At 35.8% G+C, this 27,861-nt stretch overlaps 4 protein-coding genes across 49 annotated transcripts in view; 2 read left to right on the top strand and 2 right to left on the bottom strand.

The window, feature by feature from the left end:
- Positions 1-4,135, top strand: part of FGF7 (fibroblast growth factor 7) — a 29,513-nt gene extending 25,378 nt beyond the window's left edge. For 2 of the 3 annotated variants that reach the window (XM_023933978.2, XM_023933979.2), the window contains exon 4: positions 367-4,135. In XM_023933978.2, coding sequence (XP_023789746.1) covers positions 367-561 — 195 coding nt within the window. In that variant the 3' untranslated portion in view covers positions 562-4,135. The remainder of the gene's footprint in view (positions 1-366) is intronic. The other variant, XM_023933980.2, reaches the window with a different exon arrangement.
- Positions 1-17,165, bottom strand: part of LOC147650694 (uncharacterized) — a 74,153-nt gene extending 56,988 nt beyond the window's left edge. For 4 of the 36 annotated variants that reach the window (XM_086849958.1, XM_086849956.1, XM_086849957.1 and 1 more), the window contains exons 1-3: positions 16,686-16,789; positions 14,275-14,350; positions 13,235-13,279 (exon numbers count right to left, since the gene is read on the bottom strand). In XM_086849958.1, the coding sequence (XP_086706084.1) occupies positions 13,235-13,279; positions 14,275-14,350; positions 16,686-16,789 (225 nt within the window). Of the gene's footprint in view, positions 1-340; positions 434-2,560; positions 3,491-4,119; positions 5,327-5,437; positions 5,627-5,762; positions 5,841-6,955; positions 8,096-8,816; positions 9,340-10,052; positions 10,280-13,234; positions 13,280-14,270; positions 14,793-15,316; positions 15,461-16,210 lie in introns of those variants that run through there. The other 32 variants (XR_015276068.1, XR_015276064.1, XR_015276070.1 and 29 more) reach the window with 28 other exon arrangements.
- Positions 17,166-19,306: 2,141 nt separating this feature from the next.
- LOC111934108 (NAD(P) transhydrogenase, mitochondrial-like) overlaps positions 19,307-27,861 on the bottom strand; it is an 82,116-nt gene continuing 73,561 nt past the window's right edge. For 7 of the 9 annotated variants that reach the window (XR_015276063.1, XR_015276059.1, XR_015276058.1 and 4 more), the window contains one exon: positions 21,557-21,769. The gene's annotated coding sequence lies outside the window, so the exon portion shown is untranslated. Of the gene's footprint in view, positions 21,770-26,254; positions 26,320-27,861 lie in introns of all 9 variants that reach the window. The other 2 variants (XM_086849945.1, XM_086849941.1) reach the window with 2 other exon arrangements.
- On the top strand, positions 19,362-26,462 carry DTWD1 (DTW motif tRNA-uridine aminocarboxypropyltransferase 1). Its single transcript, XM_086849940.1, has 4 exons — positions 19,362-19,634; positions 20,626-20,769; positions 21,628-21,901; positions 25,656-26,462. Exons 1-4 carry the CDS (start codon positions 19,362-19,364, stop codon positions 25,883-25,885), a joined length of 921 nt encoding a protein of 306 aa, XP_086706066.1. The 3' UTR covers positions 25,886-26,462.

Here is a 27,861-nt window from a genome sequence, read left to right as displayed (position 1 = left end):
TAAGGATGCAAATTTCTCTTATGTGTACATCCTTACAATCTTAGAAATATTTTGAGATGTAGCATTTCTACAGTTTTTTATAAAACAGATTCCTAACTACGTAAAATGCATTTTGGACTTATCCCATGCACCTCATATTAGACTTTTTTGTCCATCTAAAATTCAATTATTAGGTCATATATATATCTTCAAAATGGAATAGAAAAAGCTACAATATTCAATACTCAGATTTCAGAAGTCAAATTCATTTATTAAAATATTCATAATAAGCAGGGTCTGTCATGCATATTCTTCTTCCAGCTTCCCTAATCCAAATATTTAAAAAGACATTCTTATTTACCTTATTTTATTATTTACTCTCAACAGAAAGTATGCAACGAGGACTGCAACTTCATCGAACTGATTGAAGAAAACCATTATAATACATATGCTTCTGCAAAATGGACACACAAAGGAAAGGAGATGTTTGTTACACTAAACCACAAAGGGGTTCCAATGAAAGGTAAAAAAACAAAGAAAGAACACAGAGCATCCCACTTTCTTCCTCTGGCAATATCCTAATCACAAATGATCTATAAAGAACTAGTTCCAGCAGGAAGATTAATTTTAAGAAGACTGACAAGATACCAAAAGAGGCTGGAATACTACTGAGAAACTGAACAAGCTGGACTTGCGCATTTATGTTTATTTTTAAGAGACTACATGAAAAAGATTTGAAAATATACACAAAACCAGATTTACTAACTAAAAGTTGTAAAAAATTCTAAAGAGTTGTACAATCATTATCTTAGTCATTGTAACTGGGTAGTTTCTTAAATTAATTTACCCTGAAGAAAAAGTCATTACTTGATTATCTGATAATATTTTATTTAAAAAACTATCTGCTTCTTAAATATGGCTGCTATAATAATAATGAGCAGATGATAATGTTGTGTAAAATATGTCAGACTTTAAGGCTGCTGGAATGAGTTGTCAGATTATCAAGTCAATAGAAATGTGGAGGCTGAGCAGTATTTTAAATACTTCCCCCAAGAAACTGATATCCTATACATAAACTATATGATCAAAAAATATAATCTTGTAAATGTTTATTGTTGTATTCAGATAAGAGAGTTAGTTTGGAAAAATTAAGTTTACTCTAACACAAAATGTTCCTATCTATTAATGAAACAAATACCTAATGCTGCTCTAAAAGATGTTTCAAATAGTGTATGTAAAATAAAAATAGGAATAAATAATGTACTTCATCTCACTTTTCACAAATTAACATTTTATATAACAATGGAGCAAAAATTCAGACATATTAAGGTTTTTTATGCAACATATCCTATCTTTTGTATAATTCCTGTTAGGGCATACAGCTTTCAATATTGTTTTTCCATTCTTATACATGCTTTTTCTGTTGTTACAGCATTAAACTTTATTTTAAGTTGTATTTGAACTTTATTGTTTTAAGTTATTTAAATGTTATTTATAAAAAAGATACTTATTAAGCTGCATCTGTTTCATATGCTTTTAATTCTAAAGGAATAACAAAATGGTCTGGCTGAGATGCATGAATTTTTTTCTGTGACCAGACACAAAGCCTAGTACACAACCCTCCTGCCAACATACATTGGATGGCAGACAAAAATGACAGCCTGCAGCAAATCACACAATGGACATCTCAAAAGAAACAATGCAAAAATTTGAAAAATCTATGCCACATACTCTTGGTAATTGAATTACTGGCATGCTCAAAGTTATGCCAGGTAAAAGAAGGTTACAGTTCCAGCAGGCATTGGAAATATTCCTCAGATGAACCTCCACTCACAGATATAGAAATATGTGCAAGCATGAGGGACTAGTTTGAAACTACAGCTCAAGTCACTGTGACCTGATGAAGAAAAGACATCCTAATTTTCTAGCTATGAAAGTGCTCAACTAAGCCCTACCTGACTTATGGATTATATCATTTAATTCAGTTTTGCTACACTTTTTCTTGGGTTTGTGATAATTGCACTTAAAGATCACCAAAAAACTAGCTTAAGCAGCTGACATGACAGGGATAGAGTCAAGTTAATTAAAAATGGTCTTAAATGCTCTGCATTGAACAACAAGTGTCTAGAGTTAACCACTTTTTCCTACATGAAAATTCCTCATTTTAAGAGCACTCTTAGAAAATGGCAACAGTTTCCTTTGACAAATATTTATTTTTTTAAAAAAATCTTTTTTAACAAATAGTGCCATTTGAAAATCAATTATGATATTGGCAAGTCAAAAATCAAAGAAGATATAAACAGATCCATGCAAAAAAACCCTGTCAGTACAACTCTATCAGTAAACCTTCACTGTGCTTTCGCTAGTTTATCACTTGTTCACTGAACACAACAGACTGTGCTACAAAAGAAGCTTTTTTGCTGGTACCTCTCTGCACTACTTTCTGTGAATATTTAAACAGTGAAACTGTTTGATTTTATCAAACTTATGATCAACATTAACATGCTAGAAGTTTCTATATCTAAACTAGGTTAGTGGAAGCTTTGAAATAAAAATGAAAATAAAAACCCCATTAGGATTGTTTGTGTTTAAAAGCTTTACTGAAGTTTTAATTAATATGTATGTGTGCACATTAATACATAAATATATATGTAAAAAATCTTACAACCAAATCTTACAAAGGCTCTTTGAATCAAACTTCTGATTATGTAATTCAAGAATATAAAAATACAGTCAAAAAAATCCTGAATCCAAATTACTGCTAAATGCTTTATATAATGAATCACTATGTTATCACCATTTTCAAGTAAACCAAGGCTGCTTTATGTTTTACAGCTTTCATAACTGAAATGTGTTCTGTGAGTGAATTGTTCCCAGAAAGACACCTGACTGAAAATGCTGCAATTTGTCAGTACCACACTCATAGTCCTTACAACTGAGTAATTTTCAATGTATCTTTTTCTTAGAAAATCTATTCTCAAATACTGACTCGGAAAAAAACAGTTTAGTGCTAAAACCAGAGAATAATAATCAGAAAATTTACAGTAATGATCTCCAGTAGCAAACTATTAAAAGACAAGGATAATAAGAATTACATTTTAACAGCAATTCAGAAAGATGTCAGAAATCCTCACAAAAGCCTCTTACATCAATTGCATCACAATCCAATGCAATCTTAACATCAACATACAATATACCATGTAGGAGGAAAATATATTTATACATAAAGAAACTGATACACCTTTCTGGAAATGGCTCATTACTAACCTGTATAATATTATAAGTTTAAGAAAACCCAAGCAAAGGGGCTTATAAAAGCCAAGGTCAAGTGTCATTTCCTTGCTCTCCCTTCGGAGGCTTTGGCTCTCCTGGAGCTTTTTTCTTTGTTTCCCACTGACACTACACAGTCTGTCCAGACTGGGGTTCAGAAGGGAAATACAATTCCTGTGGTCAAAGCAGCCATCTACAACAGCCACTCACATCTCACAGAAACTGCTCCATTACACAGGACCTGTAATTAGAAAGGTTTTCTTTATTTATTTTTGTATTACTGCTGACAAACACTCTGGGACAAAAATGAGCAAATCTCATCTGAGGAATCTCAGAGAAGACTGAAGAATCTCCATGCTTAGAGGGTTTTAAGATCTGACTGGACAAAGCCCAGTACAAGCAGTGTGGGCCCTAATCTGAGCAGGAGATTGGACAAGTATGCAGTACTCTTCCTAATTTAATGAGTCTAAGATTTCATAAGAAAGTTACTTTTCTTAAAACAATCCCTCCAAACAACTACACGGAACACATCCTTGTTGGGGGATACTTAAACATACGTCTCGCAACTTGTAAGTCATTAAAGGTATGCAAAATGGTGTAAATACATTCCATAACACAATAAAAATGACAATTGGACAATATCCATGTCCTTTAAAATATATAATATGGTACAAAACAGTCTTAGTTCTGTTGCACATACTTTAAAACATGGCTCTGCATAGCATCTGTAATACTCACATTACTAAATGGTTGATCAATTAACTACTAAAATACACTTGTCTGTGTTTTAAATTACTTTTTGAAGAAAATATGTATATTCTCTTTTAATAAGCTGAACCAAGATGTAAGTTGATGTTAAATCAATAAAGTAATGAGAACATCAGTATTTCATTGCACTCAGTGACCAGTATCTAAGTAGTTTAAATATTTCATAAGCCTATGAAATCTATCTCCTCACTACTAAGTTTTCCAAGACCACAATGATTTCATAGCACTTAACATACAGAAAAAGGAAGAGGTAGGTTACATGATTTTCCACAAATTAGGAAAAGTCATTGTCAGAGGTGAGATCCATACTTAGAAACATTTTTTTAACTAACATTTAATAACAAATAAAAAAGGAAGTACAATTGTTTATATCACTGGATGAGTTTTAAAAGGTAACAGTTATTTAAATCACACATTTACTTAATACAGTGGGGAAATACAATAAATATTGTCCCAGCAATATTTATACTTTTATATAAATACATATATGTATATATACTTATAAATATTGCCCCAGCAAAATTTCTAAAAAAGCTTTTTAACATCATACGTTAAAATTCATAAAAGAGCAAAATTTAATTTTAAATACTGGGGGGGGAGGGATTAATATAGTATTAAAATTACCAAGTGTTAAGTCTTGAGGTCTGTAAATAACTTGACCATACCTGTGTGAGGAAAGCTAGCTTGTAAATCTCAAGCATTCCAGACACTGAAATTCCATAACCGCTTACATTCCAGGCCTAAAAAGGGAGATTTTCTCCAATTCTGCCAGGAAGGCTAATCCTAGTTTATCAAGATTGGCTGTTTCATTAGGGAAACTCTTTTATTTAGAGGCCTGGCACTTGAAAAGATCAATCCAATACAGAAGGAAAACCAAAATTACGCACTTCAGATGAAATTACCTTCTCATGAAAATAATTATTTTACTTCAGTGCTAACCAGAAGAGCAGAGGAATTAGAATGAAATGCATAAATCTGTCACATAATGGTTAGTGACACAGAAGTTACATGGCTCAGTTCTCTTTGCACCGCTCCCTTCAGGAATTTATATACATTGCAGAGCTTCCCCCTAAGCCTTCTTGTCCCCAGGCTAAACAGTCCCAGGTCCCCATCCTTCCTTATGGGAGAGATGCACCAGTCCCTAATCACCTTTGTGCCACTTCCCTGGGCTCTCCTCTGTCCATGTGTCTCCTGTACTATGAGCCCAGAACTGAACACAGTACTCCAGGTGTGGTGTCACGAGCGCAGAGCAGAGCAGAAGAATCACTATCCTTTTCTTCCAGCTAATCCAGTAATATCTTTATTACCCCTAGAAATGTTTTTTTCTAATGTTATATCATGTAATTTTAATCAGAATTCAGAACCAACTGCCTTTACAATTACAGCTGGCTGTCAAAACATAAACACAATTCACTATTACCTTGGACAGCACCAGTTTTGATGGACAAGAATCCAGTCCTCAGCTAGTGAGTGACTGCTGAGTTTTCCGGGTTCATCTACCAGCCTTTGAGACCTTGCTCTGTTTACAGATTTCTTATATAACTTTCAGCAAGCCACTTTCAATGTTCTATTTGATAAGTAAGACAAACAAGTTTGAGTCTGGTACACACTGCAAAAACATCAAACATACACGGATTAGCTGACTAATGAAATTACCTGACTAATCACACCAGGACAGCAGAGGAGCTGCAGCTCCTGTACCCACATTCACACTGACTTCTGTTGCTACCAGGACAGCCCTTTGGCACAGGCAGATCAGTGCCTCTGCTCACCCCAGCAAACAGGGTGAGCCTGTTTTATCTTCTTGAGTTATTCTGATGTTACTGCACAGTACAGGAAAATGGGATGAGATTGTAAGAGGAAAGGGAACATTTGAAAGCCATGGACACTCAATTGTTATGTAAGATACATTAATAGTTCAGCTGTTATATCGTGCCTATGCACCATATTCCTATTGATTTCACCATATTCCTATTGATTTCACCAAAACCCAGGCATGAAAGTGGATCTGAACAAGTAACTAACCTCCCAGTGGTCATGAATGAGAACAAATGATTATTAAACAAAGTCGTGAGCACCCTGAAAGCCTAAAGCAATAATGTAGATCAATATTGGAAGGGCTAAAATAGTAAGGCTTCTTCCTATTACTTTACTGTTATAGAAAAAAAATTAGTCCTTTTATCTTGGCAAAAAACATCAAGATAACAGTTGCAGAGACTTCAAAATTATTGTCATTCAAACAGGCTCCCTCAGGTCAGAAGTGTTAATCAACAGCTGAAGTGATTTATTGAACTTGCCTCACAAATAATCACTTTCTACTTGTTTTCATATTCTTGTTTCTATATACTAGTGAAGTTCCATGCTCTAAAAGGAAATATGATTATACTGGAATGAAACCACTGGATTTTATAAAAATCAGGCAAATGTCTCCATTGGGTTTAGATTTTTGGGTTTAAAAAAATACCCAAATGTTCCTGTGTTCAAAAACACAGATATATTTCTGTTTCTAAACACTGTACTGCAAACTGAGCAACACACCAAAAAATTATTCTGTAAACAAGAATTTCCTTTCAAGACTGTAACTTGAAGACAGTAACACAGACTTTCAATTTTAAAGAAACCACATTAGTGGTACTTGTAAAGAAACACTAAAGTAAAAAAGGAAAATTATTCAGGAAAGCTAACAGGCAATACACAATGACAATAAGATAGTTCACTTTATTAAGTCACAGCTGTGCATAGCTAATTTATATAATGATTCTATAAAGCTATATTCATTTGTAGAGACTAAATCCTTCAGCTAGGACTAAAAAGGAACTCTCCTCCTTGCTTAGATAGCCTCACACAGCTCTTTTACATCCACATTACAAGAGAAAGCTTTGTGGAAATCATGGCACATGACAGAACACTTCCCCATCCTCTGGCATGTCTACAGTACCTCATTAATTCAGGATTTCTGAGTACAGCATGTTCCAAACCTCCTCTCCTTAATGTTAACAGACACAAGAGACAGCTCTCCATCTTTTCCTAAGCATTTAACCTAATTGTAGAGAAAACATATTAGAGTGGTATCATTGAAAACAGAAGGGGCTGGGGACTCGGAATGCAAATTTACAAGTTTTCATTCAGATATTTTCCTCTGAATTACTCTGCAACAAAAATAAGGTTTTCCTACCTTGATGAACGAGGAACGATCTTAATTCAGAAAAAGCACATGAGTCCATGAAAATAAAACAAATGAGGGGGAAAAAGGCAAGGATAGGAAAAGTTATGGTTACGGTTGGTGCAGACTGACAAAAAGGATTAAGAGAACATTGGTTGCATAAAATTGTGGCCATAGATGCTTGAAGGAAAACAGTCATTTCAGGAATAGAAAAGACAGAAGAAACTACGCTGAAAGAACAAAATGCTGGATAACATTCAGAAGGGGAGCAAGTTAGAAGCAACATCAGCACAAGAAGGTTGAAAAAAAGAAGTTAAAATAGTGGCCATGAGAAAGAACAGAAGGCTAGACTAAAAGAATAAAAAAAAAGGTCTGATCCATTTAGATAGTGAAGACAAGGGAGTAAAAGATACTACAATGCAAGACATACTGAAAATGCGATCCAGGTACTAGATAAAAAAGAGTCATTATCATTAGTATAAGAAAACTGATAAATCAAACCAAGATGGAGCATTAACAGCTTCTTAAATACTTTGTAATATTGTTTACATCTTCATCAAATTATCAATAAATTATCAATATATCGGAAGGATATAAATTTAGAGGTGATCAAAATTCACAATTTATTCTGAATTGCTTTAACATTTTGAGTTTGTGCAATATAAACCAAAAATATTAGTAATAATTTATGTTTACAATTCAGATTTTACAGGGGACCATAAGTTTTATTCCAAAAATCTATGGTCACATGCACTGTGTGTTTAAAATATTTACAAGACTGACTGGCGGCTGCAGAACTGGCAGATGCACCAGCTTTTATTTTAGCAGTAGCATCTTTACTAGTATGATTTACTGTGGCAGCCTTAAGGCTTTTGAGATTCCATTTCTTCCACACACATTTCCTTAGTTTTAGACCTAAAATTAAAAAAAATTTAATTTAGAAAAATGTTTATGTGAATTTTGAAAATCACCCTATGAATATCCCCAAATGAAATTAAAATTGCTTTATTTCCTGTCTCCAATGTGGAAATTTTTATGGCCACTGTCAACTTTAGGCATGAGATCCAAGCCTGTTAACTGAAATAATTATATTCATATACTTAAAGTCAACCAGAACAGTTTTCACTATCTCCCTTCTGCTTCTGCTTGGGCTTGCACATGGGTGAATATCCTTACTTTGTGGTTGTTCCAGTTCTGGTAATTTAATACATTTGCATATGTTTTGTTGAGGTTGCGAATTATTCTCGCAGCAATACTTAATTTACTTTGTTCCGTGGTTTTCAGTCTTCATTCCACTACAATTTTACACAGCTCCCACACTGTAAGCTTCATGCAGGCACAGAATCTGTGCCATAGCAGCATTCTCCTAGAGTTCTGGGATTTTTTTCTGGTCTGACTAAATTTCACTTAAGTCCATCCATTATCTGTTTATAGTGGTTACACATTACAGAGAATGCTATGGGCTTATCCAGCTCTTCCAAGCTAAAGGCCCTTTAGGAGTTTGGAGTATGTAAAACTTTGATGTATATAAACCTTCTCTAAATTAAATTTTTCAGGGAGATCTTTTCTTACATACAATTTTCTCTGTCTGTAACTAAAAAGAAAATCCTGCCCAACAAACAGTGACTGACAAAGGTTTTGAGAAAATATTTCTGTATTTTACATCTACTTCAAAAACATATTTCTATTGCATTTGTCAATCAGTTTCAACATACAAGATAATGAAATCCACATTGTCGTGAAATCTAAATAAGTGAGCACTAAAGATAGAAATCTGCTCTAAATCTAAGTTTTGGAATGGATATCAAATGACATATGCAATCTAAAAATCATAAACTTTTACTGTCAAAACATGCAGATATTTAATGGTAATATAATACTACTTCCTTTAATGGTTATATTACTTCCAATAGAAATTTCTAGGACAGGTATAGTCTGAATTCCATAAGAATATTTGTAAAAAGTGGCTCTTTTTTATAGAGAGATACATTCAAGGCCACCTACAAACAGTTGCTTTAGCAAAAAACATTTTGAGATGTTTGATCCAGTTTTGTTTTTCTTAAGGACAAATAAAGTGGTTCTGGGTGCCGTGGTTTAGTTGAGATGTTAGGGCTGGGTTGGACTCGATGATCTTGGAGGTCTCTTCCAAGTTAGTGATTCTGTGATTAATGCCATGGATAATTAGTTCAGATTCCTTTCCAGGTTACTGTTTTAAACCGTTTTTCTTCATATTTATATACCTACAACCAGTACTATGAAATCATCATAATTATTATTACTGAGCAGAAAAAGCCAGCTTTGACATCAGTATGTCTAGTACTGCATTTTCTATGTATGTGTACATGTATGGCATTACACACATAAGGCAACAGAGTCTCACTGAAATGCACAGCTGGTAGTCTCGACAAAATCTGCCTCAGGGAGAGGAAAAATACTATCAGTACTTGATACCCACTGAAAAACTAAGTCTACCGATCCCTCCTTAAAGTAATCATCAAAATATTTAATAGATTCATGAAATACTTCCCAAAAAGCAACATATACTTCCAAGTATACAACAAATACTTCCAAGAAAGCAACTTCTATCCAATCAGGATACACCTGACAATGTAACACCATATCTAAAAAGTCTACAAAAGAGATTTAATATTGTAATTTTTTTAAAATTAATGTAAAAATATTCAAGTGAACCGTAGCAATTGCAACGAACTCCTGCTTGAGAAAAAAAGCTTTTAAAAATCACATCATTTAATATTATAATTTAATTTTACTATTCACATATTATATTATGTGTAATTCCCAAAAAAATTCCCTTTGATGACTGCACATGATAATTTCCAGCTTTTCCTCACCAGTTCTGGTGGTTCTCTCTCTGGTACATACATGCATGTGCTTCCGAGCTGCCAATCTGGATGCAGGTACATTGGCTTATGTGTCACGTTAATACTTTTATGTGCCAAAATGCAGCAGCTACTCATGTATTAATGAAAATGCTACTGGTACTCTTACCTGAGAAAAAGCATCTTTAGCATCCCTGGGAACAAGAAGAAAATGTGCCACAAAATCTGCCAATCTGTCAAACAAGTGCTCTTGGATAGGCTTCAAAGCGGGGAAAAATCAGGGTACAGATACCCACATAAATTCAGATATGGTTGTGTGCAAAACAGTGATGCACAACATTGTTCATGCTCACAGTTATCTGGGGTGAGGCACTGCTGATACAAAGCATTGACACATATATCTCTAAATTAGTGCCCTCTCTTACTCCAACACATTGTTCTTCTACACATTTCAACAACTTCTAAGCATTTAAGTGGTTTTGAGTATATTAAAATAGTTCCTATTCATAATAGCACTGACAGACATGCATTATCTGAAGCATATGTTAAGTTTATCAGCCAACAACTAAGAGAGAATTGAAGTGATGTACTGAACCAAAGCCCATGTACATCACAGCCTCCTGCCACAGGAATATTTTCCTCCTTAATAAAGAGCATAGTGATCACCTGAGGTAACAGAACCCATACATTTTTGATTTATGCTCTTAACTTAAATATTCCAAACTCATAACTTTTATAAATTTTAGCACCATTACACAAAGTAAGCAAAGTAAAATTAACAGTCCATTTCATCTAAAAGTTTATTTTAAGCTTCATGATATAAACCTGCTAACTAAACTAATTCTTCATACATTCAACTACAGCTCCTTAAAGTTACATGAAAAGTTAATCTTGGACCTATAGCTGATGCAGTTGAGCTGCACAAGCAAAACTCTTGCATTTTTGCACTTGTGGAATATGCAGATTATTTGCTTAGCAAATAATAATGATAATAGCAGCTCTAAGAACCCTTTAAATTAATTTGTATGTTAAACTTCTGGAGAAACCACAACCACAAGGAATCCTGAAGCACTGCAATAGATTATTTTGAGAGAAACAGACTTCTCCAGACTCTGAGAACAATTTTTTTATCAAAACAACAAAAAATATATTCAATACACTGAATGCAGGGGTTTAAAAACTCCTACAACCACAAAGCAAATCATAACTAGACAAAGGTAAAAAGTACAAGGATTTTAATTTGCAACTCACAAGCATATAGGAACTTCTTTCAGCTTGCAGAAATACTGAAGGGAAAAACTTGCAAGGGGAATGTTTAGCTTTTACTGAGAAGAACAAAAGCAGCTTCTTTGGGTATCTCAATATTAGGCTGTCAAAATACAGGGACTGATCTGCATTTGCCAGATACCTTCAACTCTCTCAGCCTGTTACTGATTTTTTTTTTTTTCAATTTTCAGTAAACCTAAGGCCAAAGTCTAAACATCTAAAGTTTAAACCACGAAATGTTTTTGTTTGGTTCAAAATTAGTAAGGTATCCAGTCACATCTCTTGTATTAAATTTATAACAGAATTAAAAATATGTTAAGAACAGGAATATTGTAAATAAACACAGTTAAAAAGTAGATTAAGACACTGACTAACATTCTAGGAGGCAAGAATTGATCCTAAGAAGTGCTATTCGCTTATCTAGGTGTATTTGCACATCTTTAAGCACAAATAAACAAAAAATTTTCCGTCCACCAAAGGAGACATTTCAGAAAGCATCATCAGCATCTGTCAGTGCACTACAAATGTCTCTAAAAGGAATAGCTGTAGATTATAAACTCGTATCAGATTTCTACCCAGTGCAAGCAGTAAGATCTATGGCCATTCTTTGGGTGTCAAGACATTAGGTTTTATGGCGAAAAAAAAAAAAAAGTATTATTTTGTAGGACTAGTGATTACTTCTGTACATTGTAAACTTCAACCAGCATGCTTCTCTGAGTGTGTTTTAAACACTTTTCCTCAAAAATGTTGCTGTTGCACACACGTGTTTTGTGGCAAGTGCTATCAATAGTTCAGTGTTCAGACACAGAGTTTCTCAAGGCTGCTCAACCACCTGAATTTTAAATCTACCCTTCACTCTGCACGACTTGTTTTTATCAGCTTGACAGTATTTAGACTTGGACAAATGACAGGAATTAGGTATCCTTCATTTATAAATGTGAAGCAGTCAAAATTCACTCAGAATATTTACAATATTCTTATCAGTTAGTAACTATTTCAACACAGACTGTGAAATACAATCAGTGTAATACTATTTGATGATAGGTTGATTTGCAAAAAATAATAATTTGTATTAATAACAGCAACTTAATATGCAAAAAAGGTCAAAAGTCAGAATTTCAGAGAGGTTGTTTTATGTTGGTGATAATGATCTGGTGAATACTGGGAATCTGCTCCTCTTTATATATATTTCTGTACCAATATAATGCTACTGATTCTACAGCATAAAGGAAGTATTTTTTGATAGCTAATTATGAAATTTGAAAAACATTTTTTATAGTGAATATAGTGAGAATTTTTATAGTGAGAATTCTAATTTGTTTGTAAAACAAATTACTTCTGGTTTAATTTATGCTCTAAGTAGGTATAGTTATCTAGTCTGTATTTTATTACATTAAGCATTTACATGTTAAAGATAAATAGTAATGAAAGCTTATACATTTCCAATTCAAGATGAAATTATAAAACAATGTAGAACCTTGACCTTTCACAGAGTCTTGAATTCTGACTCTGCCCAAACTGACCTTCCCAAGGAGAAAGCTACCCTGAACTAGCAGTTACCAACCTGCTCAGGACCAGGGATCACTGCCCAAAGCAGATCACAACGGCAGCAGAGACATAAAGCAAAATCAGCCCTGGTTTTTTCAACTGTTATTTAAAATCCTGAATTTACAGGAAAAGGCTGTGACTTCTCATTTGCCTTTTCTAAAGTATTTAAAGCCATAGCTAATTCCCACTGAAGTTGAGTAAAAAACCCCAATATTTTCACTTTTTATGGTGAAGGCAGTCATCATATTTACACAGTATTTAGAATTTCCATTACCCAGTATATCTGAATTTGTGTAATCCTAGAAAAATTTGCTGTCAGAGGTATTTTGACTCCAAGTCAAACCATATCCATAAGACAGAATGCTGTGTACTTCTTTAAATGCAAGCTAAAGAAACTCACCTCTACATTTCTACCATTTGGCTCCTCAGCAATGTATTTGGGAACCTGAAAAAATTATAAATACTTATTGCATAATTAGTTCTGTTTCACACAATAAAATAAACAGTATTTTCAACTAAGACAATTCACACCATGAACTGTGAATATATTTCAGATAAGGAACAAAGGTCTAAAACCAGTATTTTAGGCGACTACAAGATACTCTTAGAGATGTAAAGCAACAAAAATAGTTTTTCAATATGGGGGTTTTTACCCCCTAAAAAACATACAGAGATAGGTGTAATTCCATTTCTGTATTCAAGGGAAAAATAAAAAATAAAAAAAATGATATTTCTTGTCTTATCCATAAAAAAATTTTGAAAAATTTAATACTCCTTTCCACCTCTCACTTTTCTGAGTCAGAGCTTTCTTCTGTAGTAAATTGCTCAGTAACAATGTCTTAAAAAATTAGCCAGGTTTAGCAAGAAATAGGGGCTGGATTGATGATTTTATTGATTAAAAGCTCCAAATAGGCAAAGACCTTATATATATATATCTGGATCTACACCTAAGTGTGTCTACACACAAAACTTAACAAACTGTACAGGGCCCCTGTATCATTGAAAGGATTGGAAGGCTTAAAAGTTTCCATTTTAGGGTCACCTTTCCTTTATTAACAGCATGATCTGTAGAGAACATGCTTGCAGAGACATTTGCCTGCAATTTTTTTGGTCCTAAACAAAATGTCCCTAAAACCCAGGCAGGACTGGGACTTTAGTTTATTAGGCTTTTTCAAATTATCAACTTGACACTTCACACTCACAGGCTGAGGGAAAGCTGTAAACACTTATCTGGGCCAATGCCTGTTGGCGGCTCTGTTCAAGGGCACTAAGATGTTCCTCTAGCTACACTGGGCCACACTGGCATGGGAACACTTTCTGAGCACGTTTCTGTGCTTCAGACATGTTTTTATTCTATTCTCCAAGTCTGAGAGTTGTCTGATGTTCATACAGATATTTATATATAACACTAAAGGAATAATCTTTTTGTAACTTACCCACCCAAAAGTAAAGCTCATCAAGAGAGATAAAAGTCAGCCATTCCTTCTGCAACCAGTACACTGTAAAACACCTTTTTCTGAAAATTATACAAATGCAAAGTTTAAATTAAGTAATCTGTGAGATTTACTTTGCATAAAGAATCACAAACAAGATGTACTTTACATCTAAGAATCTCTAATTCTGGCAACATTGCAATGCAGACTGTGCTTTCCTCCTCTCTCATGTACTGCATTCAGAGAGGATTACATCATCTCAAAGAGCCAGAAAAACAGAAATAGACCAGGGAGGCCCATTACAGCAGACACAGAGTAATTAAAAAGACTATAACTTTTTAGTTAGAAAAGGAGATAACTCAAGAAAAAGGGTCATTATGTTTCTAAAGAGACAAATAAAATCATGTGCAATTTAAGTTCTCGGAAAGGCCAGTAATGCCTTCCATCTGTTGAGAAGGAGCCTTGGAAGCACAGGAGGAAACTGTTCCTTGATCTAGCAAAGAATTTAAACTAGAAGCTTAAATATTTGAGCAAATTGTTGGAACCAAAGGTAGTTGTTTGAACTTGATCATCAAATTCATTATTTCACTTTCCTGAAATAATTTAGTAAGCATTAAACACAGAATAATCAAAGTGTTTTTAAGCACTCTGATATTGCTGAAGGACATTGACATGCTCTATTTTAATAGCAGGGCAGCAAGACAAATTATTTCTTAAAAAAATTAAATCACTGGAATGTTATTGATTGCACTGAAACTATAATACACACATGCTCATTGTGTGATTCTGTGATTTCAGAGTAAAATGGTTAAGTAAAGCAAATTAAAAAATTGTTTTGATATTATCCTAAATTAAAGTGTTTCGTTTTTATGTCAGGTTCCTCCTCCTAGATATTAACTTTTTTTAAAAATATTGAATTTTATAATGAAATGTTATACATATTTTCAAACATTTTTTGTTTCTTTGTTTCAATGGGGGAAAAAGTTCTGGTTCAAAGCTCAAAAGAGCAAATTTTCTGGTTTCAAAGATTTGAGTGAATCAATACTTGCAAATAATGCAGGCAGGTCAAAAGGAATGTCCTGCTTCTTCCGAAAAGAATGTCATTCTGACAAATCACTGGTAATCACTGGTAATCACATTATACTGAATTCTTCAACAAACCAGAAAGGCATATGTAGTCAAAGATTTCCTTACTAGTGTAAGAAAAGAGAGAAAGGAAAAAAATCAGAAGCAACTATTCTCCCTTTCATCACCCTCAGAACCTTTCGCCTCAGGGTTCAAAACTTTCTCTTATGTTAGTAATGGCATGGCCTGATAAAATCTTTTAAACAAAGCTTGATTCAGCATCACTCAACCAGTTCCAACCACAGAAAATTGCTGTACAGCAGGCACACGTTTTCCTCCATGGTATAGCTTTAAGAAAAAAGAAAGCTAACAGCAGAGAGGCTGATCTCTTGAAGGTTTGCCATTTCTACAAAGCTCTTTTGCAGTACCCAAGGGTCTTGGAAATACAATCTACACTCAATTCTCAATATGGAAATATTTGCTAAGCTCAAATACTTGCTCAGCACCTGACTCCTACATGTTAACTTCTCCATGCACATGGGTACTTAAAACAATAAGCCAATTGGACTCACCAAATTTTGAGACCCTAATAATTCTTCAGAAATAAAAGGAGGCTTTTGTATTTTATGCTGATAGACATCAAGAATTGTTCTCACCCAAATGTCTTTTAAAAACCTCTAAGATAACGCATATTAGCAAATATTTAAACTTTAGAAAGTAAAACCGACAGTCAAAGCTCTTAGTATTGCATAAAGTTCACTGTAGGTTTTCCCAATACACAAAATACTACACAGGTAGTTAAGAAACATACTAAATATGTAAAAGATATGTAAAGGCACTTAATCACAAAGACAGAACTTCCACTTTCTTCTCATTACCTCCACAATATTATACTATTGTTATTCATGTACTTCTAAAAAGCACACTAAGAAAAAGTGACAAATCTGCCGCTATTCTCATGTACTCAGTATTACAAGCTGGAAGCTCTGTGAAGATTGCAGCTAGACGAAGTTCACCCTAAAGGCTGAATATTGAGAAAATGTTACAGTGGAGCAGCATCCTCAAGCAGGCCAAGCAACCCCACAGAAGAGATCCCATGTTCCCTTTAGAGAGCTGCAAAACAAGCAGAGAGGAATGCAGCAGTACAATTCTTCCAGTCAATAAATATGCTCTAAGGATACTACTGGGTGCCGGGAAAAATACAGGGGAAAAAAAAAAAAAAAAAAAATCTGATCTATCTTTCCTGGAGTTCTCATGGGAGCCAAAGCCGCAGCCTGACACCCCAGCGGTTTCCAGGCGGTGCCGCCTCACGGAGGCGACAGCGCTGGGCACGGCACCCAAGGCAGTAAACACCTGGCGTGGGCCCAGCTGGGAACGGCGGGATTCTCCCCCGCTGCCCAGGTAGCTGGAAGCGGCTTCTGGCCAGGTTTTTGTGACACAAAACTCGGAACACCCATGCAGGGCGTGAGGCTCGCAGCCAAACACAGACACCTCGGCCAGAGGCAGCCCGGCGGGAGCCGCACTCAGCCCCGGGCTGCTTCCGTTCCCCGCCTCCCCGCCGCTGCCGAGCCGGGCACTTTCGTTCCGGGCCGTGCGAGGGCCGCGCGGGAGCCGCGCCGGGCGGCGGGTGAGGAGCGGCCAGCGCTGGGGGGCCGGAGCCGGGCGAGGAACTCCGCGGCAGGAAAGAGGAGGCAGCGCCGGGGGGGCCGCGCTGTGCGCGGGGCGGGCTCGGGCGGCCCGCGGTAGGAAACGGTTTTGCTCCCACGGGGCCTTGGTGCCGCTGCGGCGGCGGGACGGGGCCATCCGGACGCGGCCGAGCGGCAGAACCGCGCTGTTATTCCGGTGGCAGAGGCAGCGGCCGGGGGCCGTGCCCGCCCTGCGCTATCTCCGCCCGCAGAAGCTGCGAGCGCGGCGCTCCGGAGCCGGCCTGCGCTCACCGCGCTGGGCTGACAGCGGGCAGCGGACAGAGAGAGCTTACGGCACCCCCGTGAGCTTTACACAACCCCCGACATGGGCCGGCCGGTCTTCTGAATTGTCCTAGAACTGCAGCTGGAGTGTGGAGGGTACTACCCCTCCATCGGCAGTGATTTATCAGGGGCTTGGAGATGAGGTGCAGACGGATTTGTTATTTAGTCTTAAAAATACGTGTCTGAAGTGAGATTTGGGTCTTAGAATTGTAGTCTGTCACTTTCTGCAGTGTACTGTTCTCTATGGATAGTGCTGCAGCCTGGGCACAGCTATTATTTTGAGGCCGCAGCGTATCCCTTGTCAGTATCGATAACAAAAGTGCTTCAGGGTGTCACCGTTGAGCGCCACAGAGTGCAAGGCATTACACTGAAAAGAATCAGTTTGCAGGCCGGGAATGCATGTCCAATTCCAGGGCCTCTCGCCCTCTGCTTCCTGAGGAAACTTGATAATAGTACAGGTTACTCTGAGATGTAAAGTATACTTGCTTTATTTCAGAGAAACTTGAAAGCGAATTGAAAACAAATAGAAAATTCGTATGCGTATTATATTTTGCGTTTATTTGCATGGACATCCTTGACCTTTAAAAAGTTACACCTGGCAGAGGAGAAGGTATCATAGCATGCATGAATACTTAATTTAACCAGAAAATAATATTTTTTTCTGGGATTGATTTTAATTTTGAGTTGGAAACTTAGCTGAGTTTTTTGATTTTATTTAAATGCTTAATTTTGGATTACATTTCAGGATTTACTGTTTGTTGGTTTTTGTTAAACATTGTCGCACTTTATTAGGAACGGTTATAAGCACGACACTGACTCCCTTAGCTTCATTGTCCAAGAGAGCAAAGTTTATTATTCTTAATCTTCTTTTATACACATGTTTGAGAAGGTCCGAGAGGTAAAACTCTCATTGGTCATTAAAGCAACACATCCACCATCATTGGTTAAGTGGAACACTACCCCTTGACTGTTTCCTGCTAAGATTGTTGTCCTTTACCAAGGACTGTTTGGATTCTTTTGGATTCTTTCTCATGCTTTCTCAGGCCAGACTGAGAGACTAAGCTCCCTGCTTACTTTTTGCATTTAGCATCCATAAAACACGACTTTGCTACATCATTTCATAAGTGTGATCCTCAACATGAAAAAGTAAACCTAAATTAGCTGAAAGTAAATACTGAGAATAACTTCATTGCAAGTGATGCAGCACAAAGTGCCAAAGGCAGTTTGTAACTACTGCAGGCTGTGCAGACTGCTGGCTGGGGGCTGCTCTGAGGATGAGAGAGCACAGCTAAGTCTGTCTGCCCTGGGGTGGGCACACGGTCATATTTCTCATGTCTTGCTCACAGTACATGGTGACAGTTCTCTGTCAGCTGCAGAGGGTGAGACAACAGCTGTCCTGAAGAAAGCCTGAAAAAAAAATCCATCAGTGGTACTAAATAAACACAAACTTGCAGAAGTCTATACTGGGTCACCACTTACTGTCTGGTACATAGGGCAGCAAAGCCCTCATCTAGCTGCTACTTTTCTGCCTCAAGCTCTTCTGGAAAATTTCTTCTATTTCACAGAGTTCTAGCTAAGAGCGATTTCATTCCGGTTATTTGGTTGTCCCCACACAATAAATTTTAGGATGGAGATCTAAATTTGCACAATTAACTTTTGTTTGACGAATTTCTATCCTGTAGGTATATAATTTCTTGTCAGTAGTCATGCTAGAGACTAATGGGATTGCTCATCCAGGTAAATGCTGCTTACCAGTGTTTTCATAAACTTTTAGACACGGATCTTAACAGAGAAATAATAGACTTCTGCAGGAGTTAAGTCAGTGGGATAATGAATGTGCTTCTGTGCACTAAGGGTACAGATCTCAGGTTCTTTCCAGCTGTTTATCTCATGCTCTCCTGAAATCTCTTGAATCAGATGATTTTATTATTCTTTCTGTTGTAGGAAATACCTTCTTTGATGAGATCTTTTTGTTAAATGGAATAATACTGAATAATTTCTAGCAGATTAGTTCATAAAATTGGATTTTTATTTAAGAACATTTTGTCTCTTTCAGCTAACCATGTCCTTAAATTCATCTACCCTTTTAAATGAAGAAAATACTCAAGGAGTAAAAAGAAATAGTGAGTGTTTGGAAAGCGTACTGCAGACTCCATCATCGTTTCAAGATAATCCACTTCAACAATTACAGTTAGCATCGCAGGAAGTACTGGAAAAGGCAAAAAAGAGTGGGAGATCTAAATGCCCCCGATGCAATAGTTCAAGGATGTTTTATTGTTATACATGCTTTGTTCCTGTTGAAACTGTCCCTACCAAAGAAATTCCAACTGTGAAGGTTAATATTTCTTAATAATTTTTTATAACATCTTTTGGGTTTTAGTTACTGTGGACAGAGAATAGTTCATCTGCAGCTATTTCTTTTCTGACTCATTCTTTACAGACATTCATCTTGAACATAGCTATAAGTATGAATAAACTATAGTTAGATAAAATTACTGTTCTTACTTGAGGAATTACATGTACAAACACTGAAAATGTTCCAATACTCACATAAACATTTATGTATCTTGTAGATGAGAATATAGGCTGAAGTCACTCAGCTTCTCATGCAACTATGTTTTCACTTAGTTGTTGAAAGATTCTTTATGGTGTTCTTGCGCGTTCTTCAGTTTCTAACAGCTCTGGCTAGGACACGTTATATTGTGAACAAAAAATTTGTCCATAACCAGGGGTGAATTGTACATGAAATGTAAAAGACATTCCTATATGTCATGGTTCTATAATTCCAACAACTACTCTTAAAATATAAATAGTGTAATGCCTTTCAGCTAAGATACTTGGGGAAACTATCAGAGAGGACTAAGACATTTTGGAAAATCAGTTAGGATCTAAGATGCATTTTGAAGACACTGGAGTTTGAAAGCATCATGAAAATACTTTAGAAGTACTTTGGAATTTTGACCTAGTAAACTTAGGTGTATTTTCATTGAAATAGCCATTTTCACAGTTGGGTAAATACCTAATAGAGATAAGTATTCATATTTAGAACCATTATATTGCTGAAATTAAGATCACAACCAACTTATTTTACCACACTACATCTGGCAGCATTCCAAAGAGCATCATTGCTTACATAGGTATTTGCAAAAATTGAATGTAAAAGGTGCTTCTTCTAACTTGTCTCTAGTTTAGCTCTAAACCTATCAAAAATTATAACATGTTTTAATTACATGCCCATAGGAATCTCTTGCAAATTTTGAGTAAGTTTTTGTACAGATGTTCATAAATATGATGATAAGTACTGTTTTTTTCTTCTTTTGCTCTAGTTACCTTTGAAGATTGATATTATTAAACACCCAAATGAAACAGATGGCAAAAGCACTGCTGTGCATGCTAAGCTCCTGGCACCTGATGATGTTACAATTTATAAATACCCTTGCATTCCAGAATATGAAGAGAAGAGACATGAAGTAAGAGATTCTCTAGAGATAGCCAGGCTTTATACTGGGGAGGTGCAGCTTCCTCCTGCAGTGGTAGTGCCCTGCTGGAAGAAAACCACTGTTCCATTAGTGCAGTCCATCCTGTGCTCTCTCAAAGCTTAGCTCCACAAACACGGAGTTCTGCACTGTAACCTTTTCTCCAGTGCTGAGAAAGACTACAGCACTATTTAACCACCTTGAATTTTCTATGTTCATCACATCACATAATGGAAATTGGATTTACTGTGTACCTGAAGAAATATTTTGCCTATTAACAAAAGTATTCAACTTGGAGCAAGTTAAACAGCAGTTGAATGTTGTGCTCATATTTAGCAGCTGCAGTATTTAAACCTCCTTAAAATTTTTAACATTCACTATGACAGAGGAAAAAGTTGAAAATGCAACACTTGTCTATCATAGCATAGAGCACAAAAAAGTGAGCTATGAACATGTATATGTTCATTTAAATGGTAAGCTATTTTTTTGGCCCTCCTGCCCCATATACTGCAGTGACAAGTGACATTTGAACTTCCTCAGGGCTGACACCATTGTCTTGGCTGAAAAATCTTTTTATACAGAAGTGTTAAGAATTAGTAGAGTGCAGTAGAGAGTAGCATGGAAGTAACATTAAATAAAAATTCCTGTTAATGATCTCAATTCTTTAACATGTTTTTAACATGGATTTAACACTATATTAGACAACAGAATATGTTTGAGAGATACTGTTTCATCTTGTCCTGGCTTAAATGTTTACAGACAAGGTAGAAAATTTCTGTTCTTTAATACAATGAATCCTGTTGTTTTATTAGATTTTATTGACACTCAAATCTCTTTGTTTTCTTTATTCAGATAGCACTTATATTTCCTGGCCCAAATTCAGTTTCAGTAAAAGATATTGCTTTCCATCTCCAAAAGTACACCAAGAAAGGTGTCTGTGCTAGTGACGATGACTGTTCCAGAGAGCCACTTCTTAAACAAGCAAAAATAGAACCTGAAGAAGAAAAGAATCCAAATGAATGCATCTCAAGCGGCAGGAGTGAAGGCACTAGACTGAAGAAGATAATATTTATTGACAGTACCTGGAATCAAACTAACAAGATAATAACTGATGAACGACTTCAAGGTAAAAAAATACAAGTTGATACTGAGATGTTATTGCTGCAGAAATGATTAAGGGATGTATGACTATAACAGACCTCAGTACGATGTAAGCTTATGTGCAGCCTATATCTGAGTGCATATGAAGAATTCAGCAGCCTGTTCCAGGGCTGAAGAATACTTCCTGAGCCAGACTCTGTTACTTTTCATGACATATAGTTTATTTTACAAAAAGATAATACTAGTACTAAGAAAGCATTTATATCTATTTGTCTCACTCCTCTATTGGAGCAAATTTCCACAGTCTCAGAGAAGGGGAGCTGTCACGTTAGGCAGTGAACAGACTACAAAACAGTAGTTTTAATGGCCTCTGAAGGAAACCAGGAAGATTCCTTTGCAGGTGGCTGCTCTGCCTTCCAGAGACCCAAAGGACCATTTGTGTACATGTTGGTGGCAGACAGGCCCCAAGAAGGTAAATGAGGAATTTAGGAGGTTCAGCACAGGTTTGTCCTGGCTTGGGTTCTCTTTCTCCTGAAGTTGTTAATGGATATTTCCACAAGTTCACTACTCCAGACAAAAAGGGAAGGGCTGCTTGCCCTCCACACCCTTCCAACTCTGAAAGCAGGAACTGGTAATTCAGCAAAAAGTTTTTTCTTAGGTTCTTTACAAGAAGTTTACATTTAGGCCTTCTAATTAAAACCACAAAAGACAAAACAATTTAGCAATAGCATTCAATTTCCTTTGAGATGAGTAGGAGTTTGAAAATACTTCTATTAGTGCAAAAAGTGCACTTAGCTGGAAGGCAGGTTGTTAAGTTTATATGCAATATATATATATACACACATATATACTACTACTGCTTCTCACTGTATCCTACAAGGAATTTCACAGACTTTCTTACATGGAAGATGAATGTTGCTTTGCTGTCTAGTCAGTTTATTAAAGAATCTTACATGTTAGTATGATGTATTGGCTAATTAAAATCCTGTTATAAGTATTTAGTTTAACACAAAACATACTCTATTAGCTACATTGAAGTATTACTGCAAAGATCAGAGGAATTGCATGTTTCAAGTTAATGTTAGGCATTTGAAACTTCTTTTAAGAGGATGAATTCAAGGAAAGTAACAGGCAGCCAGGGGAACTGAAAATTTCCATGGAAGCCTATGCATATATCAGTCAAAAAGTCATAATTGGTGTTACTTTGGAACTCTTGAATGGTTTCGTTTCCCCATGACAATGCTGATTTGGTGGACTACTCTCTCATTTCTAGAACATCTCAGTTCCAGCTGTTTTGCAGACCCCTGGGTTTCTGAGCGCCTTTCAGGATTGCTGTGAGATTTAATAGTGTCATGCAAGTCACAGAATTTCAACCATCCACACTTTGGATGTAACAGTGTGCATAGACCATGCATGTATTGCTTTCCTTAGTACTTGTCATAAAGAATATAAATTGCATTAATACCCCTTTTAGAGATTGCAGTTTTCACTTCCAAGATGAATGGGACAGAGTTTCTTTAGGCATAAACTGATGACATTTTTATGTTGTACATACGTGAAAAATGGAGAACTGTTTTAATTTTTTAGTTCAATTGCAAATGAAGTCATCATCCAACAAAATATTCATCATATGCTACAGTTCAAAAAGGAGTGTTCATAATTCCAAATAAAAAGTAATTGCCATACTTACTAAGTTACAAGAAATACTGAATGAAAACATTAACAAAGCCAAGAAAATGTAAAGAAAAGCCTTGTGTTTTGTAAGCTTATATTTATATAGGCAATAAATATAGTAAAGTGTGCTGCAAGAGAAAGCAAATGAGTATATCAATCTTAAAATAAGCTGAGAGTACTTGGACATAAAATACTTCTATATCTTGGAAAAGTGCTTAATATATCTTTAGAAAACAAAACGAAATCAGTTAAAGACAAGAAATATATGAGAGTTGGTAATGCCTAGGATTAAGTACTTCATTAAAAGTGATCCCTAGATCAGAAAACAAACAGTTGAATCTAATGCTAATGATGACTTTCGCACGAGTGATGAAGCTTATTGGTAATATCACCATGATTGTTAAAGAAACTGACTGCTTTGTTTTTTTCCTGTGAGTTTGAACTGCTTTGTATTAGCCAGATATTTTATTAGCTGATACATTAGTACTGTGGGATTTCATATGAACAGTGCATGTTTGTAAGCAAACATTGCCTTTGGCTGTATACAGATACAGTACAGATGAAACACTCTCAGTAACCTTTTATCCTTAACCCTCTCTGTTTTATATTTTTTTATGAAATGTCTTAAAATCTTGTGTTTGAAAGTAACTGATACTGCACTTGTGGTAAGCTCAGTTGTGTCCATACTCTTGCCTTCAGTGAACTTTTGTTTGTATTCAAACCACAACTATGGGAGTTTCCACTGGAGGAATCATCCCTGAGTTTTACTTCACTGCTTTTAGGGTGGAAGCGCTGCTGGATTTGATGGAAGTTTTCACTTTGGTTAGGGATGAGAATTCAAGTGTTGAAAACCCTTGAGGGCAATAAGCTTAATGCAGTTTCCTACTGCTATTTTAATTTTCACATGTGTAGGATTATTAGAGGTAAGAATTAGACTATGCTATTTTGAGGCTTTGGTTCTGAAATGCCAATAATAACATTTAAATTCAGGGACAGATTCTCCCATTCAGGGTTTTTTTTTAAATGCTGTAATTAAGATTTCTTCTACAATGCAGGATACCATACATTCCTAACTATAAAGCAAACAACTAAATCCCTCTTGCAATTACACTGAAAAGAATTAAACACAGTTTGTAGGTTAAAAGTGTAGAATTACAAGTGCTGGGCTCTAGCCTGAATTTGGACCTTACTGAAGCTTTTCTGTCCATAACTTCCAAGCAATTCTTAGACCATAAAGGTTTTTGTACTGTTACCTGTACTAAACTGTCCCATGAGACAGAGTATCAGATTGTGATAAAAAAAGGTAACTTTACAATCTGGTTCTGATATTGTTGACCCCATTCTTCATGATCCAACTGCCCATCCTGTTTACAAAGTGATAGCCCATTAAGGTGGTTTCAGTTTTGAATAGTTTGTGCATCTTAGGAAACATAAAAACCAAGATACATGTTTAAAATTCATCAGAATAATATATTAGTTACAGAGACTGTAAGTAGATTATTTTCTTGTGCCATACAGACACCAAATTCCCTCTTTCATCTTATGTGGGAATGTTTTTAGTATCTAATAAAGTTAATTGAGAGATGCTGTCATGCTTATTCTTGAGTAATTTCAATTATTTAACAAGCACAAATGAAAAGTTCCTGGCTCTTGAAAGTAGTCCTCACTTCAGCAACACTAACAGTCTGAGGGATTCTGTTTTACACTTGAAAAGTATAAACTTTGCAAAAGATTAAATAAAAATTTTATGAACATTGATGAGTCTTTGTAGGTGTGGGTTGCACCCTTGCCATGTGAAGCGACTGCAGTTTATTGAGGGGTGTGTGGCTGTTTAATGAAAGGATTACCTGTAATTAATTGCAGATATGAAGATTGTAACCTAGGACTTAGAGCACTTCATCAAATTCCAAAGTGGTCCAAAAGGAGGATAAAATTACTGCATCAGTTTCACAGATGAAAAACGGAGGTACAGAAAGAGAATTTTTTTTTCATGCAGGCACTGAGCAGGCTAGCAAGCAAAGTCAGAAAACAAAACTTAAGTCTTGTTTAACATTCTGGACACCAATCCACATTGCCTAATCTAGGTCATCTTTTTTCCTTGACAGGGTTACTGCAAATTGAGTTGAAGACAAGGAAAACTTGCTTTTGGCGTCATCAGAAGGGAAAACCAGATACATACCTTTCCACAATAGAAGCAATTTATTATTTCCTTGTGGACTATCATCAGGAGATTTTGAAAGAGAGCTACAAAGGACAATATGATAATCTGCTCTTTTTCTTTTCATTTATGTACACATTGATTAAAGATGCCAAGTGTTGTGTGGGAAAAGAGTAAGCTTTCTGTCTGTTGGTGCATGACACTACTCTTTTTTTGTAACAATAAACTCTACAAACATAACTGGGATTTTTTTTGGAAATAGACTGTACTCTACATAAATGTCCAGAAGTGAGCTGCAGACCTCATCCTGCATGCTTGAGACAGTAGAACTGCTCAGATGAGCAGTCTGATTAGAGATACTTATTTGAAAACAGTTACATTTTGCTAAATATTGCTGTACTTCAACCTACAGGCCTGATGTGCTCACTGTGATGAGCACATTTCCTGAGATGGGAGTGGAGGACTTGACCCCTCTTGCCATAAGGAATGATCTCTTAACTGTAAGAAGGAATTAGCATGCTGGCTTTTCTTGTTACTAATTCTTACATCAGATGTTTTCTTTGTGGTTTACACAGCAATACTGATTTCACTTTCATGGCATCAAAGGCTTACTGAAATGAGCAGATGGTGTTTAGTTGCTGAGTAGAGTGGCAGCAATACAGAATGAAAGAGCACATTAATTAAATATGAATTATATACTTTCAAGATTAATTCTGGAAAATTATTCTAGTAATAAAAAAGTGGTCTCTTTAAACACTGTTATACAGCGTATTATTCCTGTAGTACCATTCATGTACTTTTATATTAGGATTATTCTCAGCTTCTTGGGTATGTTTAGACTTATTCAAACGAACTTAATTGTTTATTACTGTTATGTAATATCATTATTTGGGGGAGCACTAACCTAACAAATGTCACTATGGCATATTGTAGATACCAAAAATAAAAGATGGTGGTTCTGACCACAACATTTTTGACAAGGCTTCCTTATATTAGGCAGGTTGTGAATCTGCTCGTTTTTCCTTTTGCAGTAAAGGGGCAGTTTAGAACAGTATAAGTAAGAGTTTGTGCTGATGGGAGTTTTGTCATCGGCGTAGCACTGCTATCAGAGTCATGTTTGAATGTAGTTTTTCCAAGCTATACCAGCTCAGCCAGTGCTGGCAGAGGTAATAAACCTGAGCTACAACTTTAGAGCAGAGTTATATGAATATATTTCATATAATACATTAATAAAACTTACATTCCTAAGGTAGAAAAAAAATGTTTCATTTAAGATACAATATAAGATGGATAAATATTTGTGAATATTCTCAGAAATGTGTTACTTAAGACAAAATACATTTTGTCAAAGTGACAGACTGAAAAATTGCAATAGATTATTTTTTAAAACATCCCAGTTTTTGTTAACACTTGTAGTATACTCTTTAGGAGGGTACTCACACACCCTGGTGTGTGAAATAGCACCTTGGAAAACACTTCAAGAAAATTGTTTTATGCTTACACAGCAATCCATCCAGGCTCAAACAACTGGTTTGTATACTGCATTTTTAATGCTTCAAGATACTGAAATCTTAGTATTGCTTCAAACACTAGATACGAATACTCTCTTACATCATACTTCATATTTGTATGCTCATCTGCACAAGTGCATATAAAAGTGCATTTCAGTGAACAACAAAAATATATCCCCATTTGCAGAACAAAATGCTGATTATGTTATGTGAAGTGCACATGAAATGTGCATGAACTATAACAGCACCACAGGAAACACAGGCTTGAAGTCAGAATGAGAGATAATTTTTCTATCTACCTACATATTGAGTTCATGTGCCAAGCAGTGAGAAAAATCAGCAGTCATGTCTCAGTGCTATTGAAACAACACTGCCTATTCATTTGGTTCTTATTGTTATTGAGAGGTTATTTTGGCTTTTTTAAATTATTAATGTTATTTCCTTTGGTATGAATTTTGATAGTCTTTTGACATTTCCATCTGTCCTGGTATTTCTTAAACAATGATTTTTGTAATTATTTTTTTTAAATCACACAAGTACAATATCTTGAGAAGGAAACTTTCACCCACTTTAAACAAACAAAAATAAAATGAACCCACTGACCTAATGTTTTACAAGAACCAGAGAGAAAAATCTGGGGGG

Source organism: Cyanistes caeruleus, chromosome 13 (genome assembly GCF_971803275.1).
Source record: "Cyanistes caeruleus chromosome 13, bCyaCae1.hap1.1, whole genome shotgun sequence".
Taxonomy (NCBI): domain Eukaryota; kingdom Metazoa; phylum Chordata; class Aves; order Passeriformes; family Paridae; genus Cyanistes; species Cyanistes caeruleus.
The sequence above is the reverse complement of the archived record's forward strand: the minus strand, read 5'-3'. Positions and strand labels throughout refer to the sequence as shown.